This window comes from Podarcis pityusensis (assembly GCF_964106645.2).
Source record: "Podarcis pityusensis genome assembly, chromosome: 1".
NCBI classification, from domain to species: Eukaryota; Metazoa; Chordata; class Lepidosauria; order Squamata; family Lacertidae; genus Podarcis; species Podarcis pityusensis.
In genome coordinates, this window is record NC_138028.1 from 131,998,320 (window position 1) to 132,014,604 (window position 16,285).

The window sequence follows — 16,285 nt, forward strand, 5'->3', positions numbered from 1 at the left end:
ACTCAAAATGACGTCATGCGCGGAAGCGGTAAATCGCAACACGCGCAGACTCGGGTTGCATTTGCTTCAGGATGCGAACGGGGCTCTGGAACGGATCCCGTTCGCATCCAGAGGTGCCACTGTATATATAAGGGTCTGGTGACTTTTGTTTCAGTGTATCTGAAGAAGTGTGCATGCACACAAATGTTTATACCCAGAACAAAGTTAGTTGGTCTCTAAGGTGCTACTGGACAATTTTTTAATTTTTTATTTATTTATTATGTTATTTTAATGTTATTGATGGTTATCACTATTCATTTTTTTCTGGTTTTAAGATTATGTTTTATATATTGCTTAATGGTTTTGGAAGCCTCTTTGGGAGTGTTTGCCCTAAACAGTCTTATAACTATATTAAATAAATTGATGGGCACTGTACTCAGATATTCCAGTCTGAAACAGTACTGATGATTCTGTAAATGCCTACTCTGGTATAGCTTCCTTGACTTGATTATCTTAAATCTATGTTTTTTCTTATATTCTAGTGGTATGTTTGAAGATAGTTATTACCTATATTTGATAGAACCTTTGGAATTGACTCACAGTACGGTAAGTTAATACTGAGCTATGTAGGTGTTGTTTTGGTTTGTTAACTGATAGGCTTGAATAGAAGATAAGAATTTTGTAGGTTAGTAATATGTTTGCAATCTGATTTATGTACAACTGACTTTGTTTGCTATATTTGAATATTCATTACCTTATTTAAAGAATAGTCTTCATAGTCTATGAATATGAATGCCATTGCATTTAGATGACAAAAGTCTCTAAAACCTGGATTCTCCCGCTGATTGCTGGCAAGATGTTTCTGATCTTCAGTCATATATGTGTCCATTTTTGTTTATCAGGTTGAAATTTAAGCAAGCAAATAATTGCCTTCCCCATTTTTGTTTCCCCACCCCTTTCTTTTGTAAGCTGAAATATAACTTTAAATCTGAGCATTTCAAAATCTTAACTACCAATGGGTACTACTATATGTGTAGATGGAATTGCAGTTTCCCCTTTTCCCTTGAAGGCTTCCAGCTTCAGGGAAACTCTGATTCAGTAGATAGACTTTAGGCAAACTTCAGAGGATCAGGACTATTCCCTTGTATCTGAAGATGTGGTGTGGAAAATAGATACAGATGCATGTGAGGCTCTCTGCCCCAGCGTCTTCCTGCTCACTAAACCCTGTTTCCTCTTCAGCTTCCGAAACTTCCTCCTCCCAGTCTTCTCCATCTAACTGCTTACTGTCATCCCACCTCCAGTCTGCTGGCTCTGAGCCTTCTTCCCCTGGGGGTTCTTTTAAGGGTTCCCCAGCTGGTGCCTCCCCCCCCCCACTCCTCTGCATCTAGCTAAGTCCATGACGGAAGGAGAGGGGAGATTGTTTCATCAGCACAAGCATTGCTGCTTGCCAGACAGAACAATAATAATGGCATGACATTGAATTCCTCACTATATCACGTAGTGTGGCTTTGCACATTTGGATTAATTGTTGTTGCAATATTAGTGAATTTAAAGGGCGGAGCTTCATACCCATGAACAATATTCCATAAATTAGAGTGTCTTGACCTTGAATTTGTCCCATGAATGACAGACCTGTTTTTCTCTTTCGTTACAGAGAAGTACAGGGAGACCACATGTCATCCAGAGGACGCTGGGAACAAATACTTCCAAGCAATTGGAAGACCTTGGTATGGGACTTTTGATACCCTGTTGCAGTGATATTTAATGCTATACAGTGGTACCTCAGGTTACATACGCTTCAGGTTACAGACTCTGCTAACCCAGAAATAGTGCTTCAGGTTTAGAACTTTGCTTCAGGATGAGAACAGAAATCGTGCTCCGGCGGCGTGGCGGCAGCAGCAGGAGGCCCCATTAGCTAAAGTGGTGCTTCAGGTTAAGAACAGTTTCAGGTTAAGTACGGACCTCCGGAACGAATTAAGTACTTAACCTGAGGTACCACTGTACAACGACTTTGTCAGTTATAAATCATTTAACTTTCTGCTGTAACAGAAAGGAAGTTTAGGGAAGTTTTTAATGTTTAATGCTGTATTGTTTTTAACACTTGATTGGAAGCCACCCAGAGTGGCTGGGGAAACTCAGCCAGATGGGCGGGGTATAAATAAATTATTATTATTATTATTATTATTATTATTATTATTATTATTATTATTTCTACTACTATTACAAGGGCTGAAACAATTGGTGGTTGTCTGTATTTGAATGCTGCAGCATTAGAAACATCTTCGGATGTTCTTTGAACGTGTGCAGAAATAAAATGCGGAGGTGGAGCAGGACTGCGCCTGTTTCCATCAGTGTCTCCATCCTTACTGTTTCCAACCCTGAGTGTGGCATATTGAGCAGAAGATCTGAAGAGGGATCCTTTGCACATTTGGCGAACACACTTAGAATCCTTCCTGTGGTTAAGAGCCTCATGTAACCAGGGTTCCTGATTGTGGGGGTGATTATAAGCATGTTTAGCCAAACATGTGAAAACTCTCCTTTCGGTCCTTCCTTCTGAATGAGCAAAGGTGGAGTCGGTGGAGATGGGGACTTGGAGGGTGGGTCTGGTGAATATGCTTCTGCTCGCTCTCCATGCATTATTCTCCCACACTTCTGAAGAATGCCTGGAGGCAGGGGTGACCTGAGGGGTTTCAGCACCTTAGGGGAAACACCTCGTTGCCACCCCCATGATGGGGGGCAGGCAAATGCCACAAGAACTTTTGTCCCTGCTGGGCAGAAGGGGAGATTCCCCCCTCCCTGGCTTGGCTGCAAAACTGGGTGGCGGAGCAACCCCCTTTTGCCAACTCAGCAGGAGGGGAGGTGTTCCACAGAGCTTTGCCACCAGTCCCTCTCTGCCCCAAGATTCGGGGAAACCAGCTGGGCAACAGAAAGTGGATGATGTCTTGGAGGGGTGCCACCAGACACAGCTGCCTCACCCTGCCTTATGGGTGGGCTAGCTCTGCCTGAATGAGACCAACATGCTCAATTTCCCTGCAGAACTAGGTAAAGGTAAAGGGACCCCTGACCATTAGGTCCAGTCGTGGCCGACTCTGGGGTTGCGGCGCTCATTTCACTTTATTGTCCGAGGGAGCCGGCGTACAGCTTCCAGGTCATGTGGCCAGCATGACTAAGCCGCTTCTGACGAACCAGAGCAGCGCACGGAAACGCCGTTTACCTTCCCGCCAGAGCAGTACCTATTTATCTACTTGCACTTTGACATGCTTTCGAACTGCTAGGTTGGCAGGAGCAGGGACTGAGCAACGGGAGCTCACCCTGTCGCGGGGATTCGAACCGCCGGCCTTCTGATCGGCAAGTCCTAGGCTCTGTGGTTTAACCCACAGCGCCACCTGTGTTCCGCAGAACTAGGTAGACATAAGCAATATGGTTGATGATCTTCCTTTCTTAAAATATCCGTTTTTCTTTTTCAAAAAATAATAATCATTTTTAGTGACAACCTGATATTTACCTTATTGGTGAAAATGTTAGGATTTCATTGGCATCTACAGATGAGGAAATCATGTTCCAGTTGTTTAAAATATTTTTGCCAGTGCTCATGGAACTGTTGCATTTCCAAATGTGTAGCTTTTTTATCTATATAATTTTTTGGTCGGGGTGCAGTAGTTAAACCCCAGTAGTAAATTATTCTCTGATTCTGGTAGTGCCACGCATATTGATTCTCTGAAGGAATCTGTCCCTTTTTGATTTCTAGTTAGTTGGACTCTGTGTCCTCTGATGCCACAACTGATGAAGCACTGGTAGTGTGAATCAGTGTGTAATTTTGGGTAGTCATGAACACCAGGGATAGGATTAAGGAGGCCGTTCAGTGGTTCCAAGGTGAAAGATCTACATGGAGAAACTGTGTCTGAGAATTTTGGTAAACAGCAGTAAATAAAGTTTTCAGCTAAGCACATTAAACAACAAAAATCATGTCTAAATAGACAGGTTTTTAGCCCTTTTTAAAAGGGTGAAGATAGAGAATTTGGGGGACAGCACAGCTGATTTTGTAAGCTAATCTGCTGCTCCCTACATATGACCCCTGCAATTGCAATTTGAGACAGCAGTAGTGGTAAGGCCAGCTTTGCACTGAAGGCCAGAAAAAAATATAGATCTAGGGAGCCCATTTCTTCAAGAAGCACCACAGTTTACTTGCACAACATGGCTAAGAAGGGTGGATTTGAAATAGACCTCTAGGTTACCAGATCTTGGGGAAAACAAAGGATGGAGTCTATCAGAGAGGAGAAACAGAAGAAGCGCCAGTGCAGGGGTGGAAAGGAGACACAAACTGTTAGACGCACAGGAAATTGATTTATTGGCCAATTTGATAAAGCTGCAGGTAATATCCCATGAAGCTGAAACTTCTTTGCTATTGTTTTTTTCTTCCATAGATTATGACTCTACTTCTGAGTGGCCCTTCCTGTCCGAGTTGCAATGGCTAAGACGGAAAAGAAGGAGGAGAGCTGTGAGTGTTATCATTAATGCTGTGTCAATCACACAATTTTCAAATAAGTGTATTTCTTCTGTGTTCCTGGCATAAGAGAAAAGAGGCAGAAGCTAAAATTATCTAACATTGGATATATAGCTGCACTCAAATTGATGATTTGCTGTTTCCTACCAGTAAAGATTGAAGAGACCCAGTGTACAGTCTGTATAATTGCATATTTTTGTGGGTTCAGAAAAACCCAGAAATAAGTAAACAAGTTTGAAAGATGCAAAAGAAAAGGAGGTGTGCGTACAGAGATCAAATTGAATTGTTATGCAAATCACTAATGATAGCATGAAATGGTCACAAAAAGCTGGTGTAAAGAATGAAGAAAATTATAATTTCATCCTGAAATACTGCAAGCACTCCTCTTTAAGTAGTAGTTTGCTCAGGATTTGGGATAAATTCAAGGACTGAGTTAGCTAAATCACCATTTGCTGCTGGAATGTATGTTTTAGATTTTAATCTTAATATAGAATTAGAGCCTTTTACACCAGGGGTTGCCAATTTTGGGGAGACCAACAGGTGCATTGAAGTTTTAAGATCGTGCCACCAGTCTCAAAATGGCATAGCACAAAATGGCTGCTACGTCTGTAAGAGCAGAAAAAAGATAGGACCACAAAATGGTGTGGCCATGCACCTCCCATTGGCCTCTCCCATCAGTGGGTGAAAAGGCACCCACATCAGCCTCTACTGCACATGCTCACAGAAGGAAGCTTTCGTGCACCTTTTCTGCACCTCCCACATGATCAGAGCAGAAGGGAAGGTGGGTGTCTAATCCAGACATCCAGTGTAGTGTTGGTATGTTGAAGGGAGGGGTGTTCAGTGTAGGAGAGGCCGAGCCAGAGCAAACAGAAACTGAGCAGGAAGAGCAGCCTCTTGTGTAATGTGTATTTTTGAGAAGATACCTTCCACTGGGTGCCACTGAATGTACTGGTGGGCACACTGGCATGTGCGGATGCCATGTTGAAGACCCCTGTTTTGCACTGCCAGGCAGTAATGACTAAACACATGAAACTGCCTTATGCCTTATGAATGTCAGATCAACAGTACTACCCTGACTGGTATCTGATTCCAGGCAGAGCTCTTTCCCAGCTCTTAACAGTGGAAGCTGCTCTGTTAGGGCAATGCCCCATTAACCTGCCCTTCAGCTACCACTTGCCTGCCCTTTTACCTGCAACCAGCCCGATAGCCTAGGTGTTGCTCTTGTAGCAGGGGGAAGGATAGGGACAAAGCTAGAATCGGTTGGCTCTGCCAGTCATTTGTTCTGCCTCCACTAACTATTGGCCCCTCTGCCTTTCCCCCTTACTAGTCCCAATGAGCACCAGCAACCACTGCCCACTGCCTTAGGTATTATTGACTGAAGATGCCAGGGACTAAGCTTGGGACTTTGTAATAAAGTTTAAGCTCCACTCCAATGGATATGATTTGTAAAATGGCCATGGAACAGATCAGAAGAACAAACATGCCAATGAAATGAATATATTATAGTAAGAAATGCTGTCATTAAAATATATAATCCTAAACCCTTGAGAGGTTTCAGTTGAATCAGGTTTAGGTCCACAGAACAGCATTGCATGGCAATTGATAAAGCAACCCTAAATTCATTTTAAAAAATCCAACTATAGCTTTTAAAATCCTTCAGGTTTCCCGTGGCATATTTGAAGAAATGAAATACTTGGAGCTCATGATTGTTAATGACTATAAAATGGTAAGCTGGCTGTATTAATTAATTCTATTGTTATCTAATTTAGTTACAATATGCCCTCTTTTTTACACTTATTGTCTGCTGCAAATGTTATTTACTGATACAACTTCCTGTATTTATTACAGTTACTGAAATCCTACCTTTCAGGAGGAGGGTAGGAAAGAAATGATAAATGATGATAAATGATAAATCCAATGTTTTGCTGTTGTTATCTTCATTTATTACCCATCCTTCGCCTTAAGACTCTAGGTGGCTCAGAACAATTGAAAATGCAGCATTAAAAATAGTTTAAAACAAATTACAATCACAAGAATATTGTTGGTTCTAAAAATATACATCTTAGCCCAAGGAAAATAGGATAAATTGTCACCTTTCTGATTTATGTTCAGATTGCCCTGGCCCTGACCACCCATCAAATTTGGCACCTGAGACTGATCCTGATAAGGATCTGGCCTGTGAAGCCAAAAATGTTCCCTACCCCTTAAGGCCTACATAATTTAGTTATCATGTTCCGTTTTAAACATTTTACTAATTTTATCTGTGTTTTAGTATGTATACTTGTTTTTTCACCGTACTGTGAATAATAGCTGCTTTTATCAATAATTTTATTATGTACACAGGTTATATAGTTTTGTGATTAAGTGGTATATAATTTTTTCCAAGTAATATATAAATCTGTTTTGATAGTCTGATTCACAGCCTCGCAATAGTATTGTTGCACTTAAAGGCGGAATTGAGAGCAAATGCAAAGGAGACATGGGACCACTAGCTCCAGGAATCAAATATATTTTCAACGTGAAACTGATGGGGGAAAGTTGTTGCAGTTAACTATTTTATAGTAGTTCTCCCCCTTTTCTTCATGACACAAATGCTTGTGAATTCCATAAATGTTAGCAGTTCAAGAGGAAAACACTGATTAGCAGAGCCGCTGTTTGTTCTTTGCATTGCCAGGAGGCACACCTCTTGATCAAATTATGATTTAAAATTTTTCTTCTAGTTTAAAAAGCACCGATCGTCCCATGCTTACACGAACAACTTCGCGAAATCTGTGGTAAATCTTGTGGATGCTGTAAGTATTGCAATAATTGGTACAATTAATGCCTCATGATTCAACATTTGACTTTGCAGACGTTGGGATGAAAATAGTGGTGATAGAGGATGTAAACTTGCACAACCTTGGGAGCACGAACCAGTATATACCAGTGGCAATCCTACTAATCCTTATGTAGCCAAAAGGGAGTTATCAGTACGCCTGGAGGAACCTCTGTAGATCTCCAATATTAAAAATTGGGCTGGGTGGGGCTATCAAATACCCCAAAACAGTGAGGACTAGGTATGATTAGCGTTCACAGAACTCTGACTGACTGGGTGTGTGGTGGTGGGGAGGCTACAACTAAAAACTAGGAAAGGAGAATGTAATAAAGTATCCTGGAAAAGGTTTATGCAGGCCAAATGGAATAATGAGCGGAAGCGCTCCATGCTGCAGCATTTTGCTGCAGTTTCCACTTGTGACTTTTTAGTTCTCATTTTATTTACATCCTGCTGTATCATTAAACCAAAAAACATCGGTTTACAACAATATACGGTAAAACCAGAACCGAACAATAAAATTACAAAAAGTTAAAAGCAGAAACAAATTAAAAACGAAACATCAAAAGACCATTGTGGGGGATGTACCATATTTTTCCGTGTATAACACAACCTCATGTATAAGGCGACCCCTATTTTTGGAAACCCTCAACAGTTGTTGAGCTTCTTTTGTAAGTTCACTGAGCTGTTGAGCAGCTTTTCGACGATCCCCTGCTCTGGCTGACGGAACTGGTGCTGTAATACACTGCATAATAATAATAATAATAATAATAATAATAATTTTTATTTATACCCAGCCCTCCCCAGCCAAGGCCGGGCTCAGGGCAGCTAACAAGCAATAATATAAACAAGTTGAATGAATACAACTTAAAAACAAGATTAAAATACAACATTAAAATATTGAAACATTAAAATATTAAAATGCAGCCTCATCACTGGAAGAGAAAGGAAAAAGAAAAAAGAAAGAGGGGGAGGGAATCAAATTGGCTCCAAGCCAAAGGCCAGGCGGAACAACTCTGTCTTACAGGCTCTGCGGAAAGAAATCAGATCCTTCAGGGACCTGGTCTCATGAGGCAGAGCGTTCCACCAGGCCGGAGCCAGTGTTAAAAAGGCCCTGGCTCTGGTTGAAGCTAATCTAATTTCCTTAGGGCCCGGGACCTCTAGGGTGTTGCTATTTATGGACCTTGAGGCTCTACCGGGAGAGGCGGTCCCGTAGGTACGAGGGTCCTAGGCCGTGAAGGGCTAGGTCAAAACCAGCACCTTAAATCTGACCCTGTACTCCACCAGGAGCCAGTGCATACTGGCACTCACCAAATACTCTTCCTAAGCCTGGAAGAGCGGGTAAGCAGCCTCCTCTCCATTTCCCTGCTACCACCACAGCACCAGCCCTTGCTTACTTAGCATATAAGACAACCCTCAATTTATCACAAAAAAAATCAGAAAAAGGTTGTCTTATACATGGAAAAATACAGTACTCTTAATGGCAGAATAGAAAAGTGTGATGGGATGATGAGCTGCTTGTGCGTAAAATCGTATCCCCTCAGAGTTTGTTCAAGTCCACAAACCTCTGTCTGTGACGGAGCCCCTCAGACATGGCTCCTCTAGTCACTAGCAGATTCCGACAGTGGTTGCTTTCGGAATCGCTTCCAACATAAAAGCTCCTTAACGGAAACACGTCTTCTGGACTCTCTGCGTGACAGTTTCCGGCGAGGAGTGGGTGTCCCTACAGGAGGTCCTGAAACCTCCCCACTGTTTTCGCTGGAAGTGTCTCTGAGCCATCCCTCCAGCTCACTTTCCCTCAGCTCAGCTCCTCTCCCCCTACTGGTTCCCTCTTCAGCTGCTGAGTCTCTCCCAACCTGTGTGAGCCCTTTCCTCTCCCTTCCTTCCGATGGCAGTTCCCTGACATCCACCTCCCCTCCAGGGCCCCCTTCACCCCCTCTCGCCCCCTCCTCTACGGGCGGTGAGGAGGCAAAACCCCGGAATGAACTTCCTTCATCTTCCGATGTCTCGAACACTTCTCTCCACCTGTTGCGGTTCCTGGTCTCGAAGTACTCCTCCTCCTCAGAGTCCATCTCCCCTTCCCCTTCCGAGTCCGGGAATCCTTCCAACTCCTCCTCCTCATCGGTGGTCCCAAAGTATTCCCTCCGGAACCTCTCCACAGGCTGAGGTTTCCTTGGGAACCTTTGATGGAACGTTTCTATCAATACCTCGTCATTGATATCTTCGGCCATTACCCAAGTGTTTTCTGACTCCGGTTCTCCTTCCCACGCTACCAAATACTCCACCTGATCCCCCTTCCACCTGGCGTCGAGGATTTCTGCCACATGGCTGCTGCATTCTCTTTCTTCTATGACCGGTCCCCGAGTGGCCATCCCTTCTCGTCCCCCCTCGTACGGTGACAGTAACGACCTGTGAAATACTGGGTGCAGTTTCATGTGGTTGGGTAACCGGAGCCTGAAAGCCACTGGGTTGACCTGTTGAATGACCTCAAAGGGACCCAATCTCCTGGGTCTTAATTTCTTACAACCTCCTTTGAACGGCAACCCTTGGGTTGACAGCCACACCCTATCTCCCACCCTTATGGTTTCACCTTCCCTTCGGTTCTTGTCTGCCTGCCTCTTGTATTCTTCCTTCGCCCTTTCTAAGTTGAGTTGGAGCTGACGATGGATTGCTTCCATTTCTTCTACAAAATGCTCGGCTGCCGGGACGCTCCATCTCTCCCCTTCTCCCCCTGGGAAAGCCCTGGGATGACACCCATAATTAGCCAAGAAGGGGCTCATCCCTGTGGACACATTCTCGGCATTGTTGTAGGCAAATTCCGCCAGCGCCAACTTTTCTACCCAGTCATTCTCTCTGTCATTGACATAACACCTCAGGTATTGCTGGAGGACACCGTTTGCTCTTTCCGCCTGCCCGTTGGTTTCAGGGTGCCGGGCAGTCGAAAAGTTGACCTCCACCTGCAGTAAGCTCATGAGCTTCCTCCAGAACCTGGAAGTAAATTGTTTTCCTCGGTCTGAGACCACCCTCAATGGCACCCCGTGCAACCTAAAAATGTGTTCTACAAATAACTTCGCTGTCTCTTCCGCCGCGACTACATGCGAGCAGGCTACAAAGTGGCACATCTTTGTTAGTAGGTCTACCACCACCATGATGGCTGTTTTCCCTTTGGACTTCGGCAGATCAGTCATAAAATCTATCGACACTGCCTCCCAAGGTCGTTCTGGGGTTGGTAAGGGTTCTAATAGCCCCGCCGGCGCCCGCCTTTCCCCTTTGGCTCGCTGGCATTGCTCGCACCCTCTTACATACTCACGTACATCTTCCCTCACCTTAGGCCACCAAAATTCCCTGGTGACCAACCACATGGTTTTGTGTTGTCCAAAATGCCCCGCCGTGGGGCTGTCATGCAACTGCTTGAGTACCCTCCCCCTTAAGTCTCCTTCAGGGATATACAGTGCCCCTTTGTAATACAAAGCTCCATTTCTTTCCTCGAAACCCCCTGGTTCCTCTCCCTCACCCCTAAGACCTCTGAGCTTATTCTGGGCGTATTCATCATTCTCTGTTTCCTCTACCAGTTCTCTTTGTCCCACCAATGCCGCCCCACACACCCAGCGGTCCTCTGGAATGACATGTCTCTCTTCGGGTGCTCCCTCCCCCTCCAAATATTCAGGTTTGCGTGAGAGAGCGTCCGCCCTAATGTTCTCTGGGCCTGGCACGTAACAAATCTCAAAGTTAAATTTGGAGAACTCCTGGGCCCATCTCACTTGCCGTTGGTTGAGCACTCGTGCCGTCCTCCAATACTCTAGGTTCTTGTGGTCAGTGCACACTTGCACCTTATGTTGTGCGCCAATTAGCAGGTGCCTCCATCTCCGGAACGCCTCATGAATGGCTAGTAGTTCTCGGTCATACACCGTGTAGTTCCTCTCGGATTTGTTCAGCTTTCGCGAAAAAAAGGCACACGGTCTCCACTCTGACTCCTCCTTCCCTGGCTGCAGAAGCACCGCCCCAATCGCTCTGTCTGATGCGTCAGTTTCCACTCTCATCGGTTTTTGTAAATCCACATGCAGGAGTTGTTGTTCCGAGGCGAAGGCCCTTTTTAGTTCCTCAAATGCTCGCTCCGCCTCCTCAGTCCAAACGAACTTCTTCTTACTGCTGAGACAGTCCGTAATGGGCGCCGTCAGGTGGGCAAAGTTTCGGATGAACTTACGATAGAAGTTCCCAAATCCTAGGAACCTCTGCACATCCTTCCTTGTTTTGGGTGTTTTCCATTCCAGCACCGCCTGGACCTTGCCGGGATCCATGGCCAATCCCTTGTCTGACAGGCGATACCCCAGGAATTCCACCTCCTTGGTATGAAACTGACACTTCTCCAGTTTCACCCACAGCTGATTGGCTTGCAGCCTGCTCAACACTTCTCTGACGTCTCTCACATGCTGCTCCTCATTCTCAGAATACACCAACACGTCGTCTAAGAAGGCCACACAATTCTTGTAAAGCAAAGGCCCCAGGACGTGGTTCATAAACGATTGAAAGCATGCGGAGCCTGCTTGTAGGCCGAAGGGCATAACTAAATATTCAAATGCCCCTAAAGGGGTGAACATGGTGGTTTTCCATTCATCCCCCTTCCTTATTCGTATCAGGTTGTACGCCCCCCTTAGGTCCAGCTTTGTGAAAATCTTTCCCTTCCGCACCTTGTCAAAATGTCGTCAATCCTGGGCATAGGGAAGGCCACTGGTTCTGACACTGCATTTAAGGCCCTGAAGTCACACACCAGCCTCGGCTTGTTCGTGTTTTTTTTATCCACAAAAAACACTGGGCTGCCCCCCACCGCCCTGGACTCTCTGATGAACCCTCTCTTCAGGTTCTTGTCAATGAACTCTCTTAGCTCCTGCATCTCTCTGTCTGACATGGCGTACAGCTTGCCTACAGGGAGCTGTGCCCCAGGGAGTAAATTGATTTGGCAGTCAAAGGGTCTATGCGGGGGTAGTTGGTCAGCTTCCCTTTCGCTGAAGACGTCGCGGAGATCTGCGTATTGTCGTGGTACCTTCACGTTCTCCGTTACTTCAGTCCCTGCTAGGGTGGCTTGGGCCCCTGCCAAACCCTTTCCCTCTTTGCAGTGTTCTAAGCAATGTGCTGAACCAAAATAAACCACTCTCTGATGCCAGCCCACCAGCGGATCATGTAACGCTAGCCAGCTCATCCCCAATATAATGGGAGCTCCTCCCAAGGTGGCCACATTAAACGCTATCAGTTCGGTGTGCCTTGCCACCTTCATTATCATTGGGACGGTCTGCAAGCTGACTTCTCCTCCCAACAGCTCCCTGCCATCGATCGTGGTCACCTGCAGGGGGTTGCTTAAAGGGATCGTCTGTATCTGGTGTTCAGCTGCAAACTCTTTGCTCATGAAATTGCAGGAGCTGCCTGAGTCCAACAGCGCCTTTATCTTTAGAGGGTGTCCGTTTGGCAGCTCTAGCGCCACTTCTATCACTAGGGCGGGTTTAGGAGGTTCTGGCGTAGGCACTTTCACTGCTCTTTGGCCTGGCTGCTGTGCCCCGACGGTGGCAGCCAGGCGTTGGCTTTTACTTGCTCCGGTATTTCTTCCTCTCTTCCCTCCACAGCTCCTACCATCCCTTGCCATTCCTTCCTCTGGGGGCAGACTCTGGCAAAGTGACCTGGCTGTTGGCAGAGATAGCATTTCCGGGCGCCTTTTCCCTCCTTCTTTCCCCCCTCACTGGGCTTTGAAACTGCGCGCGCGCGCGCTGTTCCGATTTCCATCGGCTCTGCCGGCGGGAAAGTTGGCTCTGGAATGTCTGGAATGCGGAACTCCTTCCAACGTTCCCCCTTCCCTTCCCGCCTCTCCAATGCTCTCGCCTCCTGGCGCGCTCCTATGGTCAGCGCTGATTTGGTCAGCTGGTCCATAGACTCCGCCCTGGGCGCCCGGGAAAGTTCGTCTTTCACAGCCAAAGAAAGCCCTTCTTCAAAGAGCATTTGAATGGGTTCCGCCGATAGATCCCACCCCAATTTATGGATCAACATGGTGAACTCAGTCCAGTACTCACGGACAGATCGGCTCCCCTGTTTGCAAGTCATTAACTGTCTGCGCACCACTCCCTGTTCAATATCGCTGGAAAACATCAGATCCATGGCGCGAAAGAACTTCATCGTGTCCTTTAGGACGTCACTATTCGCTGCCATCAGGGGTCTAACCCAGTCTCTCGCCCCCTTTTCAAGATGCCCAATCACGAAAGCCACTCGTGATTCCTCGTCAGGGAATTCATCAAACTGCAGATTGAGGGCATATTGCATCTCTGTCCGAAAGCCATGATAGTCTTTGGGCTCCCCCCCAAACTTCTGCACCAATCCTGGTACCTTTCTGGCGAGCTGGGTGGCTTTCCCCTTTTTGTCTGCATCCTGAGCCCTCCTCTCCTCAAGCCTCGCCGTCTGCAGCGCTAGCTGGACCTCCAACACCCGGTACCTTTCTTCCAGGCTTGGACCCGCTCCAGCTCCTGCTTCTCCGGTTCCGGCTGGGTTGCTCATGATGCCTTCTCCTGCACAAGCTGCTTTCAAAGACTGTCGGAATGCTGTGATGGGATGATGAGCTGCTTGTGCGTAAAATCGTATCCCCTCAGAGTTTGTTCAAGTCCACAAACCTCTGTCTGTGACGGAGCCCCTCAGACATGGCTCCTCTAGTCACTAGCAGATTCCGACAGTGGTTGCTTTCGGAATCGCTTCCAACATAAAAGCTCCTTAACGGAAACACGTCTTCTGGACTCTCTGCGTGACAGTTTCCGGCGAGGAGTGGGTGTCCCTACAGGAGGTCCTGAAACCTCCCCACTGTTTTCGCTGGAAGTGTCTCTGAGCCATCCCTCCAGCTCACTTTCCCTCAGCTCAGCTCCTCTCCCCCTACTGGTTCCCTCTTCAGCTGCTGAGTCTCTCCCAACCTGTGTGAGCCCTTTCCTCTCCCTTCCTTCCGATGGCAGTTCCCTGACAAAAAGTTTTCAGCGGGCATTTAGAAGTTGCCACCCAAGACCAATTCAGTTCAATAAGTAGGTCACCAAAAGTTATATGAGACATCAACACATCATGCCCAGTTAAATCACCCGGGCCAAGACACAATCCAAAGAAACATGCGACAACAAACCTGAAGTGATGTGGAGCCTACTGTAATAATGGTGTCTGTGTATATAATACCTTGATTAACATAATTTTCTAAATATTGTTATGGTCTTCTGTTAAACTTAAGGTTAAATGCTGTGAGACCCCATGATATTAATAATTAGGTAGGCTGGGCCTCCTCCAGAATTCCACCCCGACTAACTGGATAAGTTTATGAAATTAAATGGCACACTAAAGTAAAATCTTATTTTTAAATGTACCCACAGACAAAGATAGGATTCCAGGACAAATACTTTACGTCTGCACCCTTGAACGTACACAGAGCAGTTTCCTCTTTGCCCCTCATCCCTTAACCAGGGGCAGATTTTCAGTAGAGTTGGGAAAGGTTGGGATGCCGTGGTGGTGCACAGACTACTATATATTGCATTCTACATTATTCCTCTGCAATACACCTCAGGGTTAGGGCAGCTTCCAGATTTGTACGGCAGGCAATAGTGTTGGACTTGTAGGAAGGAATATTGCTGTGCTCCCGCTCCCCTGAACTTTCCAAGCTCTGAACGTCCAATCTCACTGAACTTTCCCTTGTTGTTTGTATCAGAGCTTAGCGAGCACTCTGCTGAGCCAAGGAAGGATTCCGGCTTGAGCAGCATATAGTTGCACTCCTCTTCCTCCGCCTCTTCCCGAAGTGAGCTGTGGGGCTTTACACAGCATGTCCCACATCATACTGTAGGAACTAAATCAGTTAGGGAACCTCCAGCCCACAGACCTATTTGGGCCAGCCAGCACCCACTCATTGGGCTCACAAGAATGCTTGCGCCAACCCGTGTCTACCTTCCCTGCATCTGATGTCATCTGAGGGGCAAGTAAGGGGTTGTGCCCAAAGGATACTACCAATTGGCAGTGCCTTCAAAGCCTCTTCTGCAGCACTTCCCAAGTGCCTTGCAACCAGTGCTTCAGAAGCACTGCAGAAAGTGCTTTGCAATCCCCACGCTCAGGGATCAGCTAGTTGTCAGGCATTTGAGAAGCGCTGCACAAAGTACCGTACAGTGGTGCCCCGCAAGACGAATGCCTCGCAAGACGGAAAACCCGCTAGACGAAAGGGTTTTCCGTTTTGGAGGTGCTTCGCAAAACGAATTTCCTATGGGCTTGCTTCGCAAGACGAAAATGTCTTGCGAGTTCCTGCGGGGTTTTTTTCTTTCCCCCCCCTTTTCCCCAAGCCTCTAAGCCTCTAAGCCGCTTATCAGCTGATCCGCTAAGCCGCTTATCAGCTGATCCGCTAAGCCGCTTATCAGCTGATCCGCTAAGCCGCTTAACAGCTGATCCGTTAAGCCACTAAGCCGCTTATCAGCTGATCCGCTAAGCCGCTTATCAGCTGATCCGCTAAGCCGGCTAAGCCGCTAATAGCGCTAATCCGCTAAACTGCTAATGGGCTTGCTTCGCAAGATGAAAAAACCGCAAGACGAAGAGACTCGCGGAACGGATTCTTTTCGTCTTGCGAGGCACCACTGTATTTTTAAATGAAGGGGAAATGTGTGTGCATCCTGTGGAGCGAATGCAGGCTCCTTGGCTTCAGCGATAGCAACGCAAAGCCTCCGAAGCGCAGAGGGAGAGCTCCCCCCGCACTCCGGAGGCTTCACGTTGCTTTCTCTGAAGCCCCCGGAGGGCAGGGAACGCCCGCTGTGCTCCGGGAGCTTCAGGCAGCTATCTGCAAGCTTTCGGAGCGCAGCAGGAGTTCCCACCGTGCTCCAAAGGCTTGCGGATAGCCGCCTGAAGCCTGGAGAGCGAGAGGGGTCGGTGCACACCGATCTCCAGGCTTCGCTTCGCTGGAGAGGCACTGCACAGTTTTCCCTCTCTGCGCAGCTCCCCTTCAGTGAAGC

The 16,285-nt window shown here is 46.7% G+C and overlaps 1 protein-coding gene across 8 annotated transcripts in view; it reads left to right on the top strand.

Annotated features, from left to right (window-relative positions):
- Window positions 1-16,285, top strand: part of ADAM23 (ADAM metallopeptidase domain 23) — a gene marked incomplete at its 3' end in the record, with an annotated part of 76,020 nt that overhangs the window by 20,735 nt on the left and 39,000 nt on the right. For all 8 annotated transcript variants that reach the window (XM_081016590.1, XM_081016592.1, XM_081016588.1 and 5 more), the window contains exons 6-10: window positions 522-585; window positions 1,634-1,706; window positions 4,404-4,477; window positions 6,144-6,209; window positions 7,204-7,275. In XM_081016590.1, the coding sequence (XP_080872716.1) occupies window positions 522-585; window positions 1,634-1,706; window positions 4,404-4,477; window positions 6,144-6,209; window positions 7,204-7,275 (349 nt within the window). The remainder of the gene's footprint in view (window positions 1-521; window positions 586-1,633; window positions 1,707-4,403; window positions 4,478-6,143; window positions 6,210-7,203; window positions 7,276-16,285) is intronic.